The 23,061-nt window shown below is 38.1% G+C and overlaps 1 protein-coding gene across 1 annotated transcript in view; it reads left to right on the top strand.

Annotated features, from left to right (window-relative positions):
- The window catches only part of CCDC141 (coiled-coil domain containing 141), a 222,953-nt gene that overhangs the window by 144,963 nt on the left and 54,929 nt on the right, over positions 1 to 23,061 (top strand). The window contains exons 8-11 of the mRNA XM_011944052.1: positions 2,286 to 2,458; positions 16,573 to 16,714; positions 18,372 to 18,491; positions 20,145 to 20,336. Coding sequence (XP_011799442.1) covers positions 2,286 to 2,458; positions 16,573 to 16,714; positions 18,372 to 18,491; positions 20,145 to 20,336 — 627 coding nt within the window. The remainder of the gene's footprint in view (positions 1 to 2,285; positions 2,459 to 16,572; positions 16,715 to 18,371; positions 18,492 to 20,144; positions 20,337 to 23,061) is intronic.

Raw genomic sequence — 23,061 nt, 5'->3', positions numbered from 1 at the left:
TGCTGGGATTACAGGCATGAGCCACTGTGCCTGGCCAATCAACTTCTTTTCGAACATCAACATTTTGTTGCACTCGGCTCCATTGCCAACCTCAGGAAAGCAAAAGAATCAGATAAAGAAGAGTTCTTCAGGTTCAAAGTTTCTTTAATTAAATTCTCTTTCTTTTACAGTCCTATAGTGTAAGAGAAATCTCTCAACCTTTCTCTGTATCTTTTCTAACCTATAAGAAGGAAAAGCAGAGACATACTTACAAAAAGTAAGTTTTAAAATCCCTCCTTTTCCACCCAAAATTACAACTTTATCTGAAATAGCCCTTCCTTCTTAAGCCTTTCAAGGTAATATTTTGCCACATGGCACCACAGCCCAGGGTTTAAGAGCAGTGGTCTCAGAGTCAGGAAATGGGGTATAAATCCCAAATTCACTCCTTGGTAGAAGTGTCACTTTCTGCAATTTGCTTAACCTCTCTGAGACTCCGTTTTCCTAGTCATATATTGGGGATAATTTCGTACTTCCTCTTAGGATGGTTAAGGAGAATCTGGAACTAAGCAGGCGTTCAATATTCTTTGACTGAATAAGAATTGTGCAACACACAGTATTGAAGCAAGCACGTAGTCTGCTCTTATTAAAATATAGTTATATTTAAATAACTATATATATTTACATAACTATAATATAACTATATTAAAATATAGTTATAACTTCCTCTTCGCTGCTAAATAAGTGAGAATGATTTTGTTTTAAACATTCCAAATAAACAGAATTGCAGCATGGGAGACATGAGGACATTGGTGGGAAAATAGAATATCAGTGCATAAATAGTAAGACACTGTTTGAGTGATTTCATTCATAAATTCAAATTTTATCCAGTTCCAATTCTACCACTAGATCTCACCCCCTGAGATGGCAGCAGGTGCAGGGGCATGAGTGCATTTGTGTACCTCCATGACCATAATCTCTACATTTGGCTTCGCCTGTGTTGCCCCAGCATCAGCTCAACCTTGCTTGCCTGGTCTCCTTTAGGTCTTAGTAGTACTGGACTCATGAGCCCATCTATGCTCATGTCTTCTGGTCTGGGATACTTACCTAGGGTCTTCTGTGGGGTCTTCCTGCTCTACTCGTGGTCAGCTCCTGGCAAGCTCACTGGCTTCCAACTCAGCAACCCAGGGAGGCTACACTTCAAGGCCCCTGCCTGACTGTTAGGACTATTTTCCAGATTGGTACGGAACATTCCCTAAGGTGGCTTCTTCCAATAGTGCTAAAGGGCAATGTGGCAAGACCTCCCATGCCGTTCACATTTTCTTCAATGTACCATTTGTTCTCTAGGTCGAAATTATTCCTAGAGACATTAGGTGAGATATCAGGAGACCTACAAAGATGACTGCACTCTGCTTTCTCTCTTTCTCCTCATATTCCCACGGTCTTCTTTCATTGCCTTTGTATCATACACTCCTCCATGTTAATACCAGTTAAGCCTTAATGGCCCAGTGGCTAACTCCTCTCTACTTTATGTTAATTCTGTAAGCTTAATCCTGCATGCTGGGTTGTTGATCTGCTAATAAAGGAGGAAAATAAAGGAATTTGAAAATCTTCTCTCAAGACAATATCTTGGTTTGCAAGGCTGTTTTTTCTGCATAATCCTATTTATGCATGTCAGAAGCGAAATATTACCTTGGTCTTACTCTTTGCAAAGCATCAGAACTTGCAAATCAGAATTCTAAACTCTTCTGAAGACAGATGGATGCATTGGATGGAGTAGGCTGAAGGTCTTATATCTGCAAAAGCAAGAGAAAAAAAGGACATTCATAATTTCTTGGATATTTTCCTACAGTGTTTCAAGAGCAAAGTGGAATTTACTGGGAAATTTCCTCTAAAGAATATTAGAGAAACATTCTTGCCACAAAAACCTGCATGATATATTTAAATAACTCATCTATTTTTTGTATACAGTATAAAATGCACAAAATAAACCAGACTGACTCTCCAAATTCTATGCAGTTATAACTCTTTGTGTTGTATAGATGCATTCTCAATGTAAACTATTTTGGTGATTTTATGATATTGACATTTATTTATGCTGAACTAAGCTATGATCAGTTTCCCTAAATGGAACCCTAAAAAACTATACAGCTGTTTTCCAACAATCTTCCAAGATTAAGGTGGTTGTTTTTTGTTATAATGAAACTAATAAATTGTTTGGCCTGGTTTAATTGCTAGTGTTTCGTGTACACGTTGATGTAGATTTTAAACAAGAAAAGCAGAAAATGAAAGTATGTTTTCTTTGGCAGGCATTTGATGTACTTGGAAGAGTTGAAGCTTACCTTAAGCTCCTTAAATCAGAGGATTTAAGTCTGGCTGTTTTGGCAGCGAGGCATGAGGAATTACATAGAAAAATTAAAGACTGCACAGCTGATGCTTTGCAAAAGGGACAAACCTTAATCAGCCAAGTAGACTCCTGCAGGTGAGTAAAGTTGATTTCTTTCTCAGTGTAACAAGCTTCTTCACAGTTTCCACAACCTGCTAAAAAATAAGATGCATGATTGTCTTTTTCTGGTTCTAATGTTTTGCTGCATTATGATATGGCTTAGAAGGATCTATTGAAGTTTGATCAACAGCTATTCTGAACACAGCCATTGCTCATCCAGAAGTGAGGCCATATTCTAAGCCTGGAGACTTACATATGCTAAAGCTTTCTGTTTACTCATTTCTGAGGCGGGGAAAGAGAATGGACAAAATAAGAAATGGAGCTTTAGTTCCCAAGGCTTTTCAAACCCTAGCATCTTTATGGAATAGCTCCTTCCCTTTGATTCATGAGTCTTGAGTCTATCCTGTCCTGTTTTTTTTCTTACTGGAAGAAAATAAAATACCAGAATTTCCTTCCACTTAGACCTTGGTGGCTCACCATGCAAAACCCTAAGTAAACAGTGACAATTATTAATCCAACAGCATGGGCACCAGACTCCATGCTTTTGAACAGTGCTCTAGGTGGGCCTGTTTTATGAGCACATTTGGTGAATGCATCACTGTTGAGCTTAGTGGGTATGAAGAGAGAGAAAGACCTTGAGAAAGAGAGAGAGAATGCAGTAGGAAAGTATGGGAAAGATCAGGGATTGGATGACAAAGGGGAAATGACGGAGCAGATAGTGGAACGCATGTTGACCAGGAAGAAATGAAAGCAGGGCTTACATTTTTGATAGAGACAAAAAAATGTATATTATAGATGGGTTAAACCCAGTTTTTCACCTTCCATGTCTACAATCTCCTTGAAACTCAAAGACATTCAGTTTGAAGAACCATGAAATAGGTGAAATGTGATAAATATCATTTTATTTCTGTTTAAATCCTTGTTCTGTTCTATTTTAGATGTGTTTAAAGGTGTTGATTTGGTAACTTTGGGTTTGGGGAACATTCTTTCCAGAAGACAGTCTGGAATCTGGATAGAGGTATTTAACCCAGCATTTCTGATATTTGCTACAGGACCATGCATGACTAAGATTAGAAATAATCCAAGGTCTTCCAATAAAAGCCAAAAAGTTGAGGCTATGAAGACAAGGGATTCTCCCCTTTGAAAAATGAATAACTGTGTTTTTTTACTAAGTTCCTTTACTTTAGCTCCAAGCCATGCAGTAGGTAATAGAGGTGTCCACTAGGCTTCAGGAGTTTCAAGGTGTTCCCTCCCATCCAGGCACAAAATATGGATACTGGAACTCCTCCTTCTCCTCTTTTCCAGCTTTTCCAGAATGTATAAATGTATTGAGAAATACAGAAAACGTCCTGTGGGGTGGAAGAAGCACTTATTGTGCCTAGACTCGGGGTACATGTTGGACATTGATTTGAGTCATCTGATGACTGAATTAAGTGGTGAGGTTTCCAGTTATAATTTTAAAATGGTCCAATCTCAGTTTAACAAATGGGTCTCAAAGCATGGACAGATGCTATTTCTCTGGTCAGGCTACTCTTTGCTTGTGACATGCTCCCTGGCTGTGGAAAGGTTCCTCTCACGCATGGGGAGATCACCATGTAGCTGAAGACCTCTGCCCAAATCTCCAGAGTTCTGTTGGTGGGTTACTCCTTCCTGTCTGGTACCCTGCCCGCAAATTTGAGATGCCTTGACTCAAAGCTTGATTCCTGTCTTCTCAACTCAGCAAGAACTCTGGGCTCTGCTTAGGTTCCACCTCTCTGAGCTTCGATCTAAAAATTACCTTCCAGGCAGTAAACTAGTGCAATCATAAGGCTCATCTCATGTATTTTCCTTCTCTAACCAATCACTGCCTTGTGCTACTAATTGTTCAGTGTCTGAAAACCATTGTTTCTGTACTTATTTTTCTAGTTGGTTAAGATATGAGGGTAAATCCAGTCCCCGCCTCTTGACCAGAAACTGAAGTTCCCGATTCAGTTCTGATGATTAACTCCTGGAGTTAGAAAAGTAGTCACAAATTTTTACTGCTGAATTTTATCCTGTTTGCTCTAATCAGTAATTCTTTGTTTTCAAAACTTACATATAAGAGGAAAGCTGCTTTTATTTTATATACATTCTATGTTTGAGGTTTTATTGACTATTTTTAGCCATCATTTTGTAATGGCTGATATGTTTATTTGCTTCTTTATGTGCCAAGAGGGGTGCTGTCTCATTCAACTACAAAAAACAAACAAACAAAAAACTCTATGAAATAGACATCTTCATTTCATAAATGGGAAACTGAGATTGAGAGAAGTTAAGTTTAAATGTCATGGCATTGTTTTTGACACTCCACATGTATGAAATTAAACTCCCTTGACACTAGTCTTAGTTTCCTTATCCATACCAGTTTTCTTTTTACCTCTTTTGCTCTTTTTGGTCTTAATTTTAACATAATTATCATTTTTCAAAGAGACAGCTACAATCCTGTTTTTCGTGATGCAGACTGGTTTCAATAGAAGAAGAAATAATTAGGTACCATTTCAAAAAGCTTGAATTAATGCTTAGGTAAGTGGGTTTAAGAAAATCTTTAGCAATATGGTTTCTGTCAACATTGTAGTTCCAAAACATTTGGTTTCCTCGAGATTTTATATTTTATAAATCAATACTATCTTCATTTTGCAGGAGGAGCTGAAGATAAAATAAAATTGTTTCTTGGCAAAGGACACTTTTGGATTCAGAAGGTAGATGTAGAATAAAAACCCATTAAAAATTGAACTGAAATGCATTAGACTGTCAGTTGCAAACTAGAGCCATACATTGCTATTGACCTCAATCCCATGTATTCTGTTTGGGATTGGCTCCCTTTCCTCATCTAATAATTTATGTGCTCAAAGAACTGAATCACCATCACAGGAAAGAAATAGAATGTAAGGATAATATTTCAAGTTGCAGTCACTGCTGGAGTGAAGATGGAGTTTAGAATGCTGGCAATGGAAATCAATGTAAATTTCAACAGAGCAAAGCAGATATTGCTGAGCATCACAGTAGCTTCTGAGACTTCTGAGTGCCAGCCACGCTCATGAGTCACAATATATTAAGGTTCCTATTACCAGACACCAAAAAACTGGTATGGATAAGAAACCTAAGACTTCATGTTAAAGGAATTTTAATTCATACATTCTGAGTGCCAAAACAATGTCATGACATTTAAACTTAATTTCTCTGAATCTCAGTTTTCCCTTTGTAAAATGAAGATATACATTTTATAGAGTTTTTTTAAAAATTGAGCGAGCACCACCAGTTGAGCACAAACTCACTTGTTTGTTGAGCCGTGTCTATGTGCACCACCATCAGCACATAGAGAGGGCTTAATAAACAAGTACAGTGATACATCGTTTAACAGTGAGGACGCATTCGGAGAGATGAGTCTTACATGATTTTGTGTTGTGTGAACATCATAGAGTGCACTTACACACATCTTACACACACCTACACATACTTAGACATGGTATAGCCTACTACATAGCTAAGCTAGCCTGTTGTTCCCGGGCTGCAGACTTGCGCAGCATGTTACTGTATTGAATATTATAGGCAAATGAAGCACAATGGTATTTGCATATCTAAACATAGAAAAAGTACAGTAAAAGCACAGCATTATAATCTTGTGGGACCACCATTGTTGATTGAAATGTTATATGGTGTATAACTATGCTTTTTTACTTTCTGTATAAAGAGCTTAAAAAAATACTGAGGGTAATATGGTTGTTTCAGATGATTACAGCGCAGTCAGTTGTATCAAACTGTATTCATTTTCACTAACTGGAAAGGTAATATTTGAAATAGGGAAGATAAACACTTACCTGAATGTAATAAAAGGCTTAATTTAGTATTGGGGCAGGTAGGAATTTCAGAGGCCCTTTGATCTGATTTTTTTTTCTGTTAGTCAAAAAATAGGACCTCAGAAGTTTACATTTATCTGAGATGAAGCTTTCTTAGTAAATCTGAGACATTTTCATTGCTGTTCGGTAATTACTACTTTATTAGGATCAGGCCTACACTGTTTTACTATCATGCAATCAAATACATTTGAAGTTTGAGCAGCTTCACAAAGCAAATTGTAGTTATTTACATGTTTTCTTGCCTTTTCTATTTCCTGCATTTAATCTGATGATAATTCTGAGTCATTATTAAATAGTTGTTATCTTTTTGGAGTACAATATCTGTCACATAACTACTTTAATTTTAAAGGCATTTTAGTGCATTCTTTATGATGCCTAAAAGTGTATACAATAACAGTTGTCTCAGTCCATTTTCTGTTGCTGTAGAAGAATATCTGAGACTGCTAGTATGTAAAGGAAAGAAGTTTATCTAGCTCATGATTCTGGAGGCTGGAGGGCCAAGATTGGGTGGCCACATCTGGTCAGCTTCTGGTAAGAACCTCATGCTGCCTCCTAACATGATGGAAAATTGGAAGGAAACCAGTTATGTATGAAAAAAGGGCAAAACACAAGAGGCAGCCTCGCTTTTATAACAACCTGCTCTAGTGGGAACTAATCTATTCCTGAGAGAACTAACCCAGACTTATGAAAAATACATGAATCCATCTTAATGACCATGTTATTTACCTCTTGAAGACACCACCTCCCAACACCACCTCATTGAGAACCAAGCCTCCACAGGAGTTTTGGTGGGGACGAACCATACTTAAATCATAGAAATGGCCAGGACGAACCATACTTAAATCATAGAAATGGCCAAACGAAGACTTATAGTGAGGTTAAAAGCCCCTGGCTTCCAGCCTTCCTCATCTCTCCGTAAGCATCATCCTCGAGAACCAAGTCTAAAGAAAAACCAAAGATGGCCTGCTACCAAGCAGAATTTTGCATTTATTAAGATACAGGAATCTGCGGTGATTGGAAGTGCTGGGTGCAGGACCTTGTGTGAGGGTAAAGTTTTCTATAATGGGACAAAAATGAGGGACCTCCTTTTTTTCTCGCAGTTCAGTTACCAATTTAGAGCTGAAAAACATACAAAAACCCAGCAAGACCAGGGTACCTTGTGAAGTATTCATTTGCCTTTCCCGTTTGCTAAAATTAACTTATATAATTTACAAATAAACTTGCTTCAGACTTAACTCAATTTCTACACCTGCCTAAAGGACTGTATAATTTTTCATTCTACCTCATCATGGTGGATTTAAGCTTATATGCCTTATCCTAACTGAATATTTTGCTTTGGTATAACTTTAAGACTTATCTGTTTTGATCCAACACTTCCTGCCTTCTTAATGTAGGTCTTCATATTTTCATATTTTATGGAGACATAAAACAGGAGTTAATTGGATTTTGCTTTCTTTTCCCACAATTTTCATTTGCATTGGTTACTGCTACTTCCTTTGGTTAATATTGTGCATGGTTATGAACTTTTTGGACAGAACATGATCCATTTCTTCATTTGTTTATTCAGAAATATTTATTGAGCATCTTTTGTAAATCAGATGTTCCCAGGCATCGAATGTGACAGGTGAAGTGTCCATCTTCATGGTGATTATGCTATTCTGGTGGTAAGAAATAGCCAACAAATAAATCAAATACCTAAGATGCTCTTACCCGGGAATGAGTACTATGAAAAAATATAAAAGGGAAATGAGATAGAGTGACTGAGCAGGAGATCATTTTAAACATTGTAGTCAGAGAAAGACTCTCTAAGAACAAAGGGGGTTACCCTGTAAGCAGCCAGGAGATGAGTGGACCAGGCAGAGCAATAGTAAGGGTGCCACAGAGACAAGGGTGGTGTGACTGGAGGAGGGGGTGGTAGGGGGAGAAGGGTGTCAGACAAGACTACAAAGTGAGGGGGGAGGTACACTATGTTCAATGACTCGTTAGCAATAATGGCAAACACTTCTGTGCTCTAGACATAAATTAATTTAATCCTCAAAACCACCCTGTGAAATGGGTACTACTATTATCATTGTCCCTGTTTTGCAGATGAGGAAACTGGGGCACAGAGAAGTGTAATAACTTGTCCTATTGCCTGTAACCTTGCAGTAAGAGGTTGTGTGAGTACTTAAGAGCTGATCTGAACTACTATTAGGTTGCTAGCTTTTTGTCTTTCTACTCCTTTCATTCAGCTTTAATCAATAACAAGAAGCCTGTGGCTAAATGAACATGGATCCTTTTTTAAAAATGTATATTTTAGTGCACTGAAAATTTACTCCAGCTTCTAGCTTCAGCTCAAGTCCCAACTTCTCTGCAAAGTTTTTCTTTCTTTCAGTTCATTTCAGAAGTTATTAAATGTACATATGAGCATCTTATATGACATAGCAGCACCAGGCCTCAGGGAGGATCAAAGCCGTATAAAACCGACCCCAAATCCCCAGAACCTGTCCCATGTCCAGTCAGGGAGCGGCACATCAAGGAAGTGTGCTCCAGGCATGAGGGGACCATGAGTACAGTAGGTGTTGGGGTCACTCTTCAGAGAAGAGAGACACAATCCTAAAGTCTGAGATCAGGACAGGCCAGGTGAAAGGGTGAAATCTGAGAGGGCTATGAACAGTTGCTGTATTTGGTAGGCTGAGATGGGGTCTACATCTTCAAGCCGAGATGAACTGAATCAATACCTACCACATAATAGTTTATTTGAATTCCTTTTTATTTGTCGTGTCTATCTCATGGCTTCACTTTTCATTCTGTGCTGGGCTGAATCACTCTTTAGTTATTTCATTTGTGACAGTATCATGTCCTCATTCAGACTATGATATCACCCCAGGGCTGAAACCACCCAAGAAACCTCTTTTTACCTTCCATAGCTTAGTATTAACATTACTCTAGTATTACATACTGGGTGACTTGATTTGAAATGTTAAGGGGTTGGCATGACATTGAAGGAAAGCCCTTATCATAATGAAAATATTTACAAAGATCTTAACAAACAAAAACAATCTCCATTCTCCAACAAAGCAAACACATTTCCTTTGCCCAGTAGATTTGTCTATGCCTGCATTTTATATGAACTGTACTAAGCATTTAAGAACTTAAAAATAACTGCTTTTAAAAGAGTTTGATGATGCATTTAGATGGTAAATGTCAGATAGTGAAATTTAGGAAATTACAAAGTTGAGTTCTTCTGACAGTCTTAACCCAGCCACTTTCCAAATATTTTCATGTCTATATTAAGCTGTTCTTTTTAGAGGCTGGGTAAATGTCATAACTGCAATCTTGGCTTGTTAACACTGTTAAAGATTTTATCATTCTAAAACTCTTTAGTATGAAAAGTACCAAAAGCTCACACTTTCCATTAAATCCAGGAGTAACTACACTAGATTCTCATAAAGTATCTTTACCACTGCAATATGAATGTATTCATTTATAATGCTGATGATGTGACGTGAAGTAGCAAAGATCCCAGAGTAAAAAGATCTGGATCCACAGAACCTCCAGAGGAAGGCTGACTAAAGAGGCAGAAATCCCTGCCCTAGGTGGTTGAGGAGTCCTCTCATATTACAGGGTTTAGGGAGAAGAGGACAAAGAAAAGAGACAGAAAGAGATGTGAGGGGACTTATTTATGAACAAGATGCTCATCACAGTGCTATTTATAATAGCGCAAACCCGAAAACCACCTAAATGTTTCCAGAAACTAGGGAAATGTTTGAATAGTTTAAGGGAAAGCACATAATGGAATATTCTAAGTCCCTATCAAATGGTGTTTTGAAGACTATTTTAAGACAGAGTATCCTCACAATATAACAGTTAAGTAGGTACAAGTGGGGCCCAAGTTCTCTATATGGCATAATACTAATGTGGGGTGGAGTAGGCGAGGAGGGCCAGGGGATTACCAAAAAGAAAGTCTTTTTGGAAGGAAATACATTAAAAGATATTTTTATGTTTTCCAAATAATCTCAAATGTGGGCATTTATCTGTTTAGCTCTTGCTGTGCCCTTTTAACCTCAGTACCATGTCGCAAATTATGAGAAAATTTCAGCAATTATCTTTTTAAATATACTTTTCTGCCATTACCATTTTTTCTCTTCTCCTACACCTTCTATTAGAAGAATGTTGGAGCCTCTTGGTCTCTTTCCAGTCTCTTACCTGTCTTTGTTTTTTTTTTCACTATTTTAACTCCTCATGTTGCATTCTCCCTGGGTCCTCAAGCTATTTTCTCTTTTGTCAATTTCCCCTTTGTTTTCATTCATTGATTTCTTATTTTAGAAAATATATTGTTTTCATTTCTGTGATTTCTAATTTTTTTGTATCAAATTTTGCTTTATTTCTGACTGTTTTTGTTTCAAAGTTTCTTGGTCTTTTATTGTGGGTGTTGGTTTTTTTAAAATCTCTCTGACGATCTCAGGCATTTACCTTAAAGTCATTGTCAGATTGCTGTACTTATTTTCTTTACAACTGGAGTGCAGTTATCTCTTGGTTGTTGAATGTATCTTGGATTTGCTTTTCCTCATGTGTTTTAAGATTTTGGATTGCACTCTTATTTGGAGTGGGAGGGTTTTTTTCTTTGACTTTCTTTTGCTTGCTTTCTTCTCTCTTTGCTCTTTCCTCCTTAGCAGCTTTGCAGTGACCACCTGGACTCATAGTACCTTCAGTCCAGCATAAAATGTCCTTCTGTTATTTGATCAGGGTCACACAAGCATCTATAGAGATATTCTGGCTCTTGAAGATGCAGTCAGAAAACCAGAAGAGGGCTTGATGTGGTTCCTGATGGCTCGCCATGTTTGATTCCATGGCCCCCATGGATATAGCAGTTGGCTATATCCATATAGCAGTTGGCTGCAGTATTTTCAACCTCCCCTAATGAGGGTGGAGAATTTCATCTCTGCTACTGATTTCAGGAAGAATCCTAGCAATGGCACCCTTCAAATAGAACATATATGTTGGTCTCTATGGCCTCACAGAAATGGAACTTCTGGCCATCTCTACATGCATCTGAACAAGAACTCAGGTGCCCTGTAGCTTCAGCCACACTTACTGCTTTCTGTTTCTACTTTGTTATCTATACATAAAAGATTGTGTGTGTGTGTGTGTGTGTGTGTGTGTGAGAGAGAGAGAGAGAGACAGAGACAGACAGATATGTTTGGTGGGAGAGATTTTCGAAGTATATAACTTAAATAAGAATCAAATTTATTGTAGAAACATAGGCACTTCACTTCTACAGTATAAATGGCACTTTTTCAAAGTAGGGATGAAAACTAGAGAGCAGCAGTTGTTTCCTCAAAAATAAAGACAGCCATAAACATAAACAAACACTCTTCAGGTTCCCGTTAAAAGAAGCAGCAAGCTAAAGATAAGGAAGATTTTTTTCCATCTTCAAAGTATGATTTGTCCAGAGACAAAAAGAAAAATATGGTCAGCTGATCTCTCTCAATGAGACAGAGTAAGCTGTCAAGTGCTTACCATCTGGTTCAGCTCCTAATCCAGATGGGCTGACAATAGTAATTTATGAAAGGTTTGAAAGCAACTTACCATTCTTCAGAAATGATCATTAGAACACATTAACATTGGAATTTGCTCCCCTCCTCCAGCCCCAATTTACAACAAATGCAAAGATAAGGCAACTGCTTCCATACAGTAAATAGAACAGCCTATTCTTAAACCAAATTCTCTGCTCTTTGAGAAAAAAAAAAAAAAAAGTAATTATTTTTCTTCCTCCTCCACTCCCCTCTATTGGCTGAATGAGTAAGGGAGAGAATGTTCTCATTTGGAGTTTCTAACAAATGCCTGAAGAAGCCTTCACAGTCTGTGATGCTTGGAAAAGTCAAAGTCAACATCAGGAATAATCTGATGTACCGCATGTTCACACTACAGACAGGCATCCTCTAATCCATTCTTACAGAGAGGGCCCAAAGGTCAATCAATGTTTCCAATGCAAATCACAGAGCCACAGACTGTTAGAGCTAGAAGTCTAGCCCATTGTTAGCCCCTCTCCCACCCAATCAGACTGCACATGGGCAGTGTTGCTTCCAAATCAGAACAAAATGACAGGGCACCACGTTTTTCGTTCAACCAAGTTTCATCATTAATTTAATAAGATTGTAAAGTAATAGGACTCATTTCTGGGAGACTGATGAGATTCTATTAATTTATTTTCAGTTCATGTAAGAATTGCTGGCAAAGAGTGGGGTCATACCTTTCCTTTGATCAGACCACCCGCCGTTCAAGTGCTGAGGAAACTGTCAATCTGCATGCTATGCAGGTTTTAAAATGTTTTAGAACTTTCAAAAGAAAAGTCTGGTATCACCGTATAAAGTTTCTAATGGAAAAGGATGGAATCAGGGCTGAATGTAACCTGCAGATTAGGATGTCACTAAGAAGGAATAGAAAAAGCCCTAGGACTGAGAATGTGATGGATATCTTCCAATTGGGAATGAGAAAAGGAACTGGTTACTGCCCAATCAGACAGAGATGACCAAGTTATAAGGGCATAGAGAGAGGGAAATGGGAACTGGCTAGAGTAACCAAGATGAATGGAAACTTCTCTTCTCGAGAAAAGGATCTAAGCCACATGTGAGAATGGAGTACACACAGGACGGGCAATGATGCACAGAATGACAAGGCAGTTCAGTTTGTCCCTCTAAAGCTTTAAATAGAAGGAAGTATCAAGCCAAACTACACATGATAAATTTGGTTTAACCTAACTATAAATGCCAAAGCATACCAAAGAAGAAATTGGGCAGTCTTTGGATAGCCTAAAACTTCTACAAGTGGCCAAAAGTGCAAGTCATCGTTGTTTAAAACTGCTGGACACTGTTACTATGACATTCCAAATATGGTAACTGTGCGTATGTTCTTCTCAATCTTTAAATCTGTGTGTATTCTTCCCTTAAATAATGACCAGAGACTATTTTATTTTATCTGAAAATGGGCATTGATATTCGACTACTTAAAAGGCTATGTGTTCAGGGGTACAAGGGATTTAAGAATAAATAGGACACCATTTATTTCCCTCAAAGAATTTACAACACAATAGATACACATAATAAGGCATAAATCACCACAAAATGAGACAGAATCTACAAGGTTACTGAAAAACAGAGAGAGATAGAGATATCCTATATGGTTGGTTGTAATTCACCTAAGTTAAAATTGTAGGTTCTTTAAAAAGCAACACTTTTATGGAAGGAATGCTTGGTTTGGTTCTGTTTACCTGTTTTTTTGTGCTGGAGGGACCTTCAAGACAGGTTGTAATTTGAACAAGCTACCATGACCCTCTAGTGGCCACTTGGAAAACTGCAGCAGGCATTGCATTACCTGGAAAAGCCAGGTTTCAAAACAGCATGTCAGCCAGGCCACCCCTGATTCTACGACAGCCAAGAACACTCAACTCAAGGCAAAGTGAAATTTTAGAGGAGAAAATACTCCCTACCCCAAGTCATGTGTCATAGACCCAGAAAAAGCACTATGAAGTGGTAGAATGTGAACTCTGAGATCAGATGTCAGCCATTTCAGATCTGGGCCAGTTACTGAGACTCTCTGTGTTCCTCAGTCTACTCATCAACGAAATGGGGATAACAATCCTACTCAGCTCATAGGGTTGTTATGAGGATTAGAAAAGAGACTACTTAAAACATTAAGAATGGTGCCTTATCACAGTAAGAGCTCAATGACTGTTTTTATTAGTTGTAGTTATGGCATTTTATGGTAAAAACTAAACCAATGTAATCTGTTTTTCCTTAAATTTCCTGAAGGTAAGATGTATAACTAATCATTAATTCAATAAAATTGTTAAGTATATTAAGTCTATCTATTCAGGTAGCAGAGAGACTTGACATTAAATCAAATCTTTGCTACTTATTAGATGTGTGTCTCTAGGGCAAGTTATGTCACCTGTGAAGGCTCAGTTTCATTGGCTAAAAATTGAAGTTATTGCTGCTTTTCTGACACTTCACAAAGTTATTTTAAGGAGTCTATCAAATAATGCATCTATTGCACTTAACAAAGTGGCATGTTTGGTGCAAGAATGTATTAAATAGTAGCTATTATTATGACTATATGCAAATTTATAAGAAGTGTGCATCTATAATCTATATTTCCCATGACACTGTACAATCGAGTGATGCCATTTTAGAAAGAGAGTTCATTTTAGATTCAAATAGCCAAAGAGGAGGCTGGGGTTAGTGTGAGTGTTGAATTAGAGCATCATAATTAAGACAAAGTAGGGATTCAAGTGGGAAATTTGGGAGGGGGAGGAGATGCTAGAGCAAGTTCAGGTGAGAGTCAGAGAGTGGGTCTGAGTTCTGGTACTTCTGATACCTGAGACATCATGGCTAGGACTTATAGATAACTGCAAGAAGCTGGCTAACAGTCTTATTCTTTAGAGAAGGCCAGGGAATAAAGAGTAATGTGAACAGGAATCAAGAGGCTTGGCTGGAGCTGGTTACTGAGATCTAGTTTCCCCCAGGGAGTAGCCTATTCAGAATTTGGACTCCCCTCCAAGCTACAGCTTCTTGGGACCAGGGAGGCCTGTATTCTAAGTTTAGTTGGTAAAATAGCCCCTAACTGGAATGGATGCCGAGGGCATTTGGGGTGGGACCACACAGGGCAGCTCAGAGGTGGGAGTGGGCACCTTTTATCTTGGCTTTTCTTTCTTAATTGTATTAATCATTTCCAAATTCCTTTTATTTTAGTAATGGCATTTTCTGCCACTTTCAGCTATATTTCTTCTCTATGTGTTTGCCCATTTCCTTTCACAACCTTTGTTCTCTGTACCTTCTTTCCACAATGTCCCTTATTCAATTTATTTTTCTCATTCCAGGTTTCCATATTCTGCAGAAAACTTGGAGCCTAAAGTATACAGGAAAACTGGGCTTTTAAATGCCTTTTGAGCAAACAATATTTCAAAGTCTAAAGCCTAGTCAAAATACAATTCATATTACCAATACACTGCTTTTGTAGAATTATGGAATTTAGTGTTATTAAGAGCAATTTCTTAATGATAAATGAGAAGAATCTCCTGATGTCTTGATTATATTCTTCACTGTCTCTACGTATTAAAATGCAAAACTAAATGTTTAAAATGTAACATCTGTGAAACATTATGTGTCAGGAATAAGATTACTCATAGTGGTTTCGTATTTTCCTCCAATTAAACGTATCTGAGACTCCTGTGGTCCACAAGGCACACCGCAGCGTTTTCCAGCTCTGTAGCGGCCTCGTCATCACTCCAGTGAGGTTACTTTACCTCTCAGTCCTTTAGGATCTTGCCCTCATTTCATTACTAATTAAATTCATTTTTACAGAGTCATAAATTAATTATTTTGAGGTAAAATGACTGAAACCTGTACCTTGTTCTGAGCTCTTTTTAAACTCTCGGTAATTAAATTTAAGGGCTATCATGTTAATCTTTATTAATACAGTATGCGAAGGAAATGACTGAGGGGAAATGAAAGACATCAACTTCTTAAATAGTCTTAGGGATAGGTTGGAAAATTTCAAAGTGTTCATTCCATCAACAATATTAGGAAGCTTGTTAAGATGTCTTTGGACTAGAGGTAGGGTCCAGCTCGAAGGTCATGCATTGTTTTAGAGGCATTTTCGTTGCAGGAGCTCTCATGTCACTTTTCTTTGTCTCATGAGGCTAGCACAGGCACAAAAATGATAATGGGAGGCTTGGCTTCTTTTTTTTATCAACAAGTATATTTGATTTCTAATTGTTGGTGATAACTTGGTTTTCATCTAATGAATACAGCCTTGAGCATTCATAATCATTGAGAACAAGGACCTTAGTGTTATCTAAATATTTTACACCATTGGATTAGTAAATGCTTTGTTAATTGGCTGATCCACATTTCTATTCAAAGAGCATCTTTCGATAAATGAAGTTTTTAAATAACACCCTAAGGAAAAGTCGTGGTAAACACACTGTGGCTTTGCCATCAGGTTTTCAAAATATCCTACAGAAATATTAAAAAGTAAGCCTTTAGAAAAGAAGATTAGACCTTGTTGCAAAAACCCATAACTCACCTTTTCCCTCAGGACTGACTGACAAAACAAAAGAATATAATTTGTTTTTGCTTTCTGCTATACCGAGATGATAGCTACTTAACTTCTATTATCCTAAAGCTGATGCCTTTTACCAATGCCTACCTAACATGAAAGCAGATCTCTTTTCAAATATTCTGTGTTCTATATTGGGGTAGAGTGAATTAACAGCTGGTTTGCTCTGTTCAGCTCTCAGGTGTCTGGCATCCATGAGATGATGGGGTGCATTAAGAGACGAGTGGATCATCTGACTGAACAGTGTTCAGCGCACAAGGAATATGCTCTTAAGAAACAACAACTAACAGCCTCAGTGGAGGGTTATCTACGGAAGGTAGTTTCATCAACTAAAACTTAAACATCTAAGTTGGTGATAATAGATGGTATGGTAGGGCAGTATGTAGGCATGGTGGGAGGACAGGGGCATGTCTCCTTAGGCTGCCCTTATGTTCCACATTGGGTCCTTTAATTGAACTAGACAGGGTTGTAATTCACTATTGTTCATCAACCATCCCTGACCCAGGTGGCCTGTCTGCGCCTCTGGCCTGAAGGTATATACACAAAGGCAGTTCCCACTTTGCACAGTACTGTGTTAACTGAACCAAGTACATATGGGAATAGAGTGGATCTTTCATGTGCATCGTTCTGAGCATGGTTCAAATATGCACAAGTTTCTGTTACCTTGGTACCATACAACACCAGGACTATAGATAGGTAGATAGATTGATATATAGACAGATACCAAATATTATGAGTTTTAGGTTTTTCAAGGAATAAATTGCCATTGTTATATTTTATTGAACTAGACCAGTGCGAGGCAACACAGTCATTCTGCATATAAACATACATGTGAAAATCCTCTCTGCAAAGTGAACATGATGGCTTCATATGGAAGAATTTTACTTCCTGTTTCCAAAGGGGAATAAAACTAAGGAGCTGCAATTTGACTAAATAAAAAAATTATTTATCTTCAGCAAAAACTAGTAATATCTCAATGGCATTGTTGCTAATGAATCTTGCTGTAGAGGCTGGGTCTCAAATTTTCAATGATGTTTTCATTTGGTACGATGGACTTATGTGCCTGAACTTACATGAATAGAGTTAGTACCCTTCACTGGAGAGGACATTAAATATCAATGTCTGTATTTAAATTGCCTCCTCACCTGTTATTAATCAGAAACTTGGGAATTTTATCCTCGTTCTGGTGCCTGGGTTCAGGGAGTTTCCAAATATGGTGGCAGCTGTGGTCCTGCATCCCCTGGAGCTTGAGAACCAAGCTAATTTGGTGGTGGTGGTGGAACAGTAGGACCTCAGCTGCTGCTACTTGTCCTATTGCCAATTCAGAGTCAATTTGAGTCTGGGGAGTATGGACTGGAGTTAGAGCAACGGGACAAAGCATGTAACTTGAATGGAACAGAGCCTTTCAAGGGTCATTTTAGTCAATGATTCATGTCCACTGAGGATCAAATCGTAGTCCTCCAAGCTCATCAATTAAATGTCCTGAGTATGCCCCTGTGTTTTACTATGACATGTCCAGGGTTTGGTGCTTCCCTAGAGTCCCTCTTCCCAAAATACTGCGATGCTCATGCTCTGGATCTTGCCTTTAAAATGTGCCTGTAAATTGGGTCCCATTCCACTCACAGATAAATTCATCTCTGTTGATGTGTTAGCAAGTGCATTATCCTTCATAGGTAATATAGGTAAGTTCTTAGAGGATGTGGATGATTGCTTATATCTCACAGCTGCTAATAAAAGAAATACCTTTCCACATATAACCTTTGTTGGTGGGCCACAAGTATTACCTCCTGTGAAGAGCAGCATTATTAAAATATGAAATTCTGAATATTTAAAACTATATTAGATTAATATTGGTAAAATATATTTCAAGTATAACGAGAATCTATAAAATAATATTTATCTTCCTGACATATATGTGTACATATATGCAAAAATATATTACTAAGACTGCCATATATTATTCACTTCTAAAGGTGGAAATGTCAATTCAGAAAATCAGTCCAGTACTTTCTAATGCAATGAATGTCGGTTCCACCTGTTCTGAATCAGAGAAGATTTTGAATAAATATCTGGAACTAGATATCCAAGCTAAGGTAAGTAAAATGAGAATGATTATTATGGCTATAATTTTGTAAATATAATTTTTAAATTTTTTGATAGCTATAAACTTAATCCTAGCACCCTTGAGGTTTGCAATTCTAAGTTCGTATGTAGCGCACAATGACTTAAAAACTCATATTCTTACATGTCTAAATTATATTTATATGTGCATTTATTAGGACATTTGTGCTCACTGAAAGTCAGCATTACAGCTGGGTATTGGTCATTTGGTTCCCTTTCTTGCCTGGGCTTTTTCTCAAAAAAAAGCTTCATTTTGGGGGTGACAGAGGAGGCAGGGACAGTGCTTCTCTGACTATTGGCAATTTTTTCTGCAGGAGCAAGTTACCAAAAAATTACCAGAAGCAACGTGCATTATTGCAAGATTCCAAGGATATAAATAAAAACAACCTTGTTTGCTTACCTAACACTCAGAGACAGAAAGTGCCACACCCCCACCATAGCACCTTCTCCAGCTCCCCTCCTACCCGTTTCACGTGGCACTTAGCTCCAAACCTGCCCTGAAGTTTCTGTCTGCTCCAGCAAAGTTTAAGGAACCTAAGTCAAGTGCCCTCCTCTGGTTCTCCCAGGTCTGCAGGAAGAGCCCTGTGACTCCAGTTCTCAGCAGAAGAGCCTCCTTCATGGACTGTGTCCCCACCGGAAACTCACAAACACACCAATTTTTTGTTAAATGGGGTATTTTTAATTTATTATTTAGAATACTTAAAGCTTATGTCTGAACTCAATTTCATTTTTTAATGTTAAACATTTTAGAAATGGGAAGGGAGATTACAAGGGAAGAAATTCCCCACTTCTCTCCTTCCCACAGTGCTATCATGAAGCAGGGCCTGTAAATTAAAATTGCCTTCATTCAATGGAGTACTTGGGAAGCATATTAATCACAAGTAGGGAAGCAATCTCTCATTGCTACAGAGCTTTTTTCTTTCCTTTTGCTTGGTTTTTAGGTTGTTCTCACATGAAATTTTACATGGCTCTTTCTATGACATGCATAATCGTCTTGGCTACAATTTCTATTCATCCATTTAATCAGTGGTTGGAGTTCACATAACAGAAATTACACTCAGAAGAAAACATAGGAGAACATCCCTGAGCAAGTCAAAGTCACTGACTTTTTAGGTTATTTAGGCCTGATATGTGATATTTTCCCTACTAGCCCTTCTAGATAGAGATTTAAATAAGACTGCATTATCGATATGTCGTCTTTTTGCAAACTAAAAACTAATGAATAAGTTTTGTAAATTTGCCATCTCTTATGTAATAAAATTACTTTAGGAATTTGCTAGAGGTATTGTTAAATTTCAAATGGCAATCTCATGTATAATTAATTCATTTAAATTATTTAAAACATTTTTAACCTTTCATACCAAACAACCTTTCTTTTATCTGTGACACAGAAAATAGAGTGCTCAAAATAAATATAGCTGATAGAACCAAGAATAATTTGTGATGATTTTCATTCTAAAGTGCCCTTTTTTTTTTTTTTTGGAAGTTGTGTCTTTCTTTATTGAGGAGATTCTTGGTATAAGTTCAATTAGTAATCATAATTGATGGATATGCAGAAGATAATGAAATGTGAATGTTCATGATTCCCCTGTCAGTTTCTGACCTCCAGTGCTTTGATTTTACAGGAGACATCACATGAATTAGAAGCAGCTGCAAAAACCATGAGGGAGAAAAACGAATTTGAATCTGATGAAATGGTATCACTTTCCTCTAAAGCTAGATGGCTAGCAGAAGAATTAAACCTATTTGGCCAAAGCATTGACTACAGATCACAAGTCCTGCAGACTTACGTGGCATTTCTGAAGTCATCAGAGGAGGTATGGTACTATGTGTTAACCTTCTTCAGCAAGGTGGCCACTGCCCATGTCCTTGCTTTCTGTGGGCATATACGCTCTGCCTTGGTGGGTAGTTCCATGTCCTCTACCCCTGTGCATGGGCTCACTTACAGGCCCTGTATTCTTGTAAACCAAAGAGTGATTGCAGCAGTTCTCAATCTATAAAGGTTTATTTAGCCAAGGTTGACATGTGCCTGGGAAAAAATAAAAATCCCAGGAGCACCTGTGACCTGTGCTTTTTTCCAAAGGGGGTTTGGGGAACTTCAGTATTTAAAGGAGAAAGGGCAAGCACAAGGAAAACAAAAAGGAGGGAGGATAGGCAGTGAGGCAGCTGGTTACATTCTTGTGAGGCTCTGATTAGCCTCAGCAAGTCTATATTTTACATGTGAAAACCTACACTTTTACATGGGGAAAAAGTAAATTATGCGTTGTTGCACACCCAATAAATCTACATTTTGCATAAGATAAAGTAAACATGTGAAAAGAGGGAGTAGAGTCTATGACATAAAGCTGTAAAATTACAGTTATCTGTTTGGAAACAAAAGCAAAGTAGTTTTTGTGTGTGTGACCCAGTTCCCAAGCTTAACCTTCCGTTGGGCATAGTGAGTTTGGGGTTCTGAGATTCTGTTTATTTGTTTTTTGTTTTTTCACATTCTTCAAGGCACCATACAAAGGCTCAAAAAATAAGTTGTTTTATTAAAAACATACAAATTTGTATGTGTGGATAGTGTGGTCTATGCACAAAGAAACAAACTGGTTATATTGGAATAATTTTTACTACATCCTACAAATATTTACAATATCCTAAACAGACACCAAAAGTATTTCAGAATAGTCATCTTCTAAGCCATGGATCTTTTTGAATACCTTAGCAGTTAGTGTGGTTCATTTGAAATACACAGAATTGGAAAATACAGGCTACTGGGTTCAGTCTCAAATCTGCCTTGTATGATGTGTCTTCCTATGTTACCCTCAGAATTTCTTCTGAGGCCTTATTTTGTCTGGTTATACTAGACAGCCTCTAATATTCCCTCTAGTACACTAGGTTCCATCTCAAAGGTCATTGCTTCTTGAAGCTGGCATCAGTAATAGAAAAGCCCTAGAGTCCCACTTGATTTAACCCCTATCCTAGTAACCCCCATGCAAATATAGATCACTCTCCTCTTCAGGCAGAGAGGTGCTGGTTTAGTGGGAGGCAGAGCCAGCAGGGTTCACTCAAGGGTGGAGCCAACCCAAGACAAGTATGTGCTTGATGTTTTCCTCTTCTTACCTCCACCTTCTCAACACCTTCCTTCTTAACTCTCACCACCACCACCCTGCCGTCACACCTCTCCTCTGTCCAATTCCTTTATAATATTCTCAGTTCACCACTGCATCCTTTTCTACATTTTTACTCAACTGTTTGTCCCTTCTGACTTTTTAGCTTTTTCTCTTTATTTTTCTTTTTTCTTAATTTTTGATTTTTGTGCATACCTAGGTATATATATATGTATGAGATGATTGGATGCAGGCATGCAATGTGTAATAATCACATCATGGAGAATGGCGTACCCATCCCCTCGAGCATTTATCCTTCGTGTTGTTTTTAGTTCTTGACCCTAAACTCTCATGGTTTGGCAAGTTCCAAACTATTCCCAACTGACAGAATTATCTTGTTGATGAATATTATAATGCAGTACGTGAAATGGTAGAGAAGCTACAAAGAAGTGCTTGCCTTCTGCATCTTCATTGCCAAAAATGAACCTCCTCAGCCTTCAGTTAAGCATCCACTTTGATCCACTCTGGCCTTTGGACCAGAAGGCTTAGCTTTGCAAACAACAATTTAATCAGAACATTCTAGCTTCCTGCTTTCTGTTTTCTGCTAAATCTGATTTTCTACCTGGCAGAGGCTTCCATCCTTCCAGTCCTAGCGATGCTCCCCGTACATTACTTCACTCCTCCTCTGGCTTTCCTTTCTTCCTCACTGGCTAATGGTTACTCATTTCCTTTCCATTCTCCATCCCCTCAACTCCCTGCCCTCCACCCTGACTAACCCTGCCAACTCCCAATACGAGATCAATCCAATAGTCTGTTTACTCAGCCTTTCTTTCCAAGCTTCCAGACACTCCAGTGGAAAATCATACAATTGTGCTGATTGGCCCCATTACAAATGCACGAGCCTCTGCCTCAGCTGGGTCTCCCATATGCTCCCTAGTTGGTGCCCATTGGTAGAAATTCTCAAGCATGTTACCTTAGTTTCTATCTCTAAATCTCATCCAATGTTCTTAACTCATATGTCACTGAAAAAAAAAAAATGAAGCCATTGACAATAATGGCCTTGACTTCCAAACTTGTTGACATATTCACCCGTCTTCCATGGGTTCCAATAAACGAAAGTCTTTGCTCCTGTCCAGCACAAATCTATGATTAGTCTTTTCCTGAATATTCCTACATCCTTCAGCATCCAGCTCCAGCAATCATGTTCTAATTTTATTTTTTTAATTTTATTATTATTTATTATTATTATTTTGAGATGGAGTTTTACTCTCGTTGTCCAGGCTGCAGTGCAATGGCGCAATTATGGCTCACTGCAACCTCCACCTCCTGGATTCAAGCGATTCTCCTGCTTCAGCCAGGAGTAGCTGGGATTACAGGCATGCGCCGCCACACCCAGCTAATTTTTGTATTTTTAGTAGAGAAGGGTTTCTCCATGTTGGTCAGGCTGGTC

This window comes from Colobus angolensis, unplaced genomic scaffold (assembly GCF_000951035.1).
Source record: "Colobus angolensis palliatus isolate OR3802 unplaced genomic scaffold, Cang.pa_1.0 Scaffold224, whole genome shotgun sequence".
In the NCBI taxonomy this organism is placed as follows: Eukaryota; Metazoa; Chordata; class Mammalia; order Primates; family Cercopithecidae; genus Colobus; species Colobus angolensis.
Note: the sequence above shows the minus strand (reverse complement) of the source record. Positions and strands in the feature narration are given on the sequence as shown.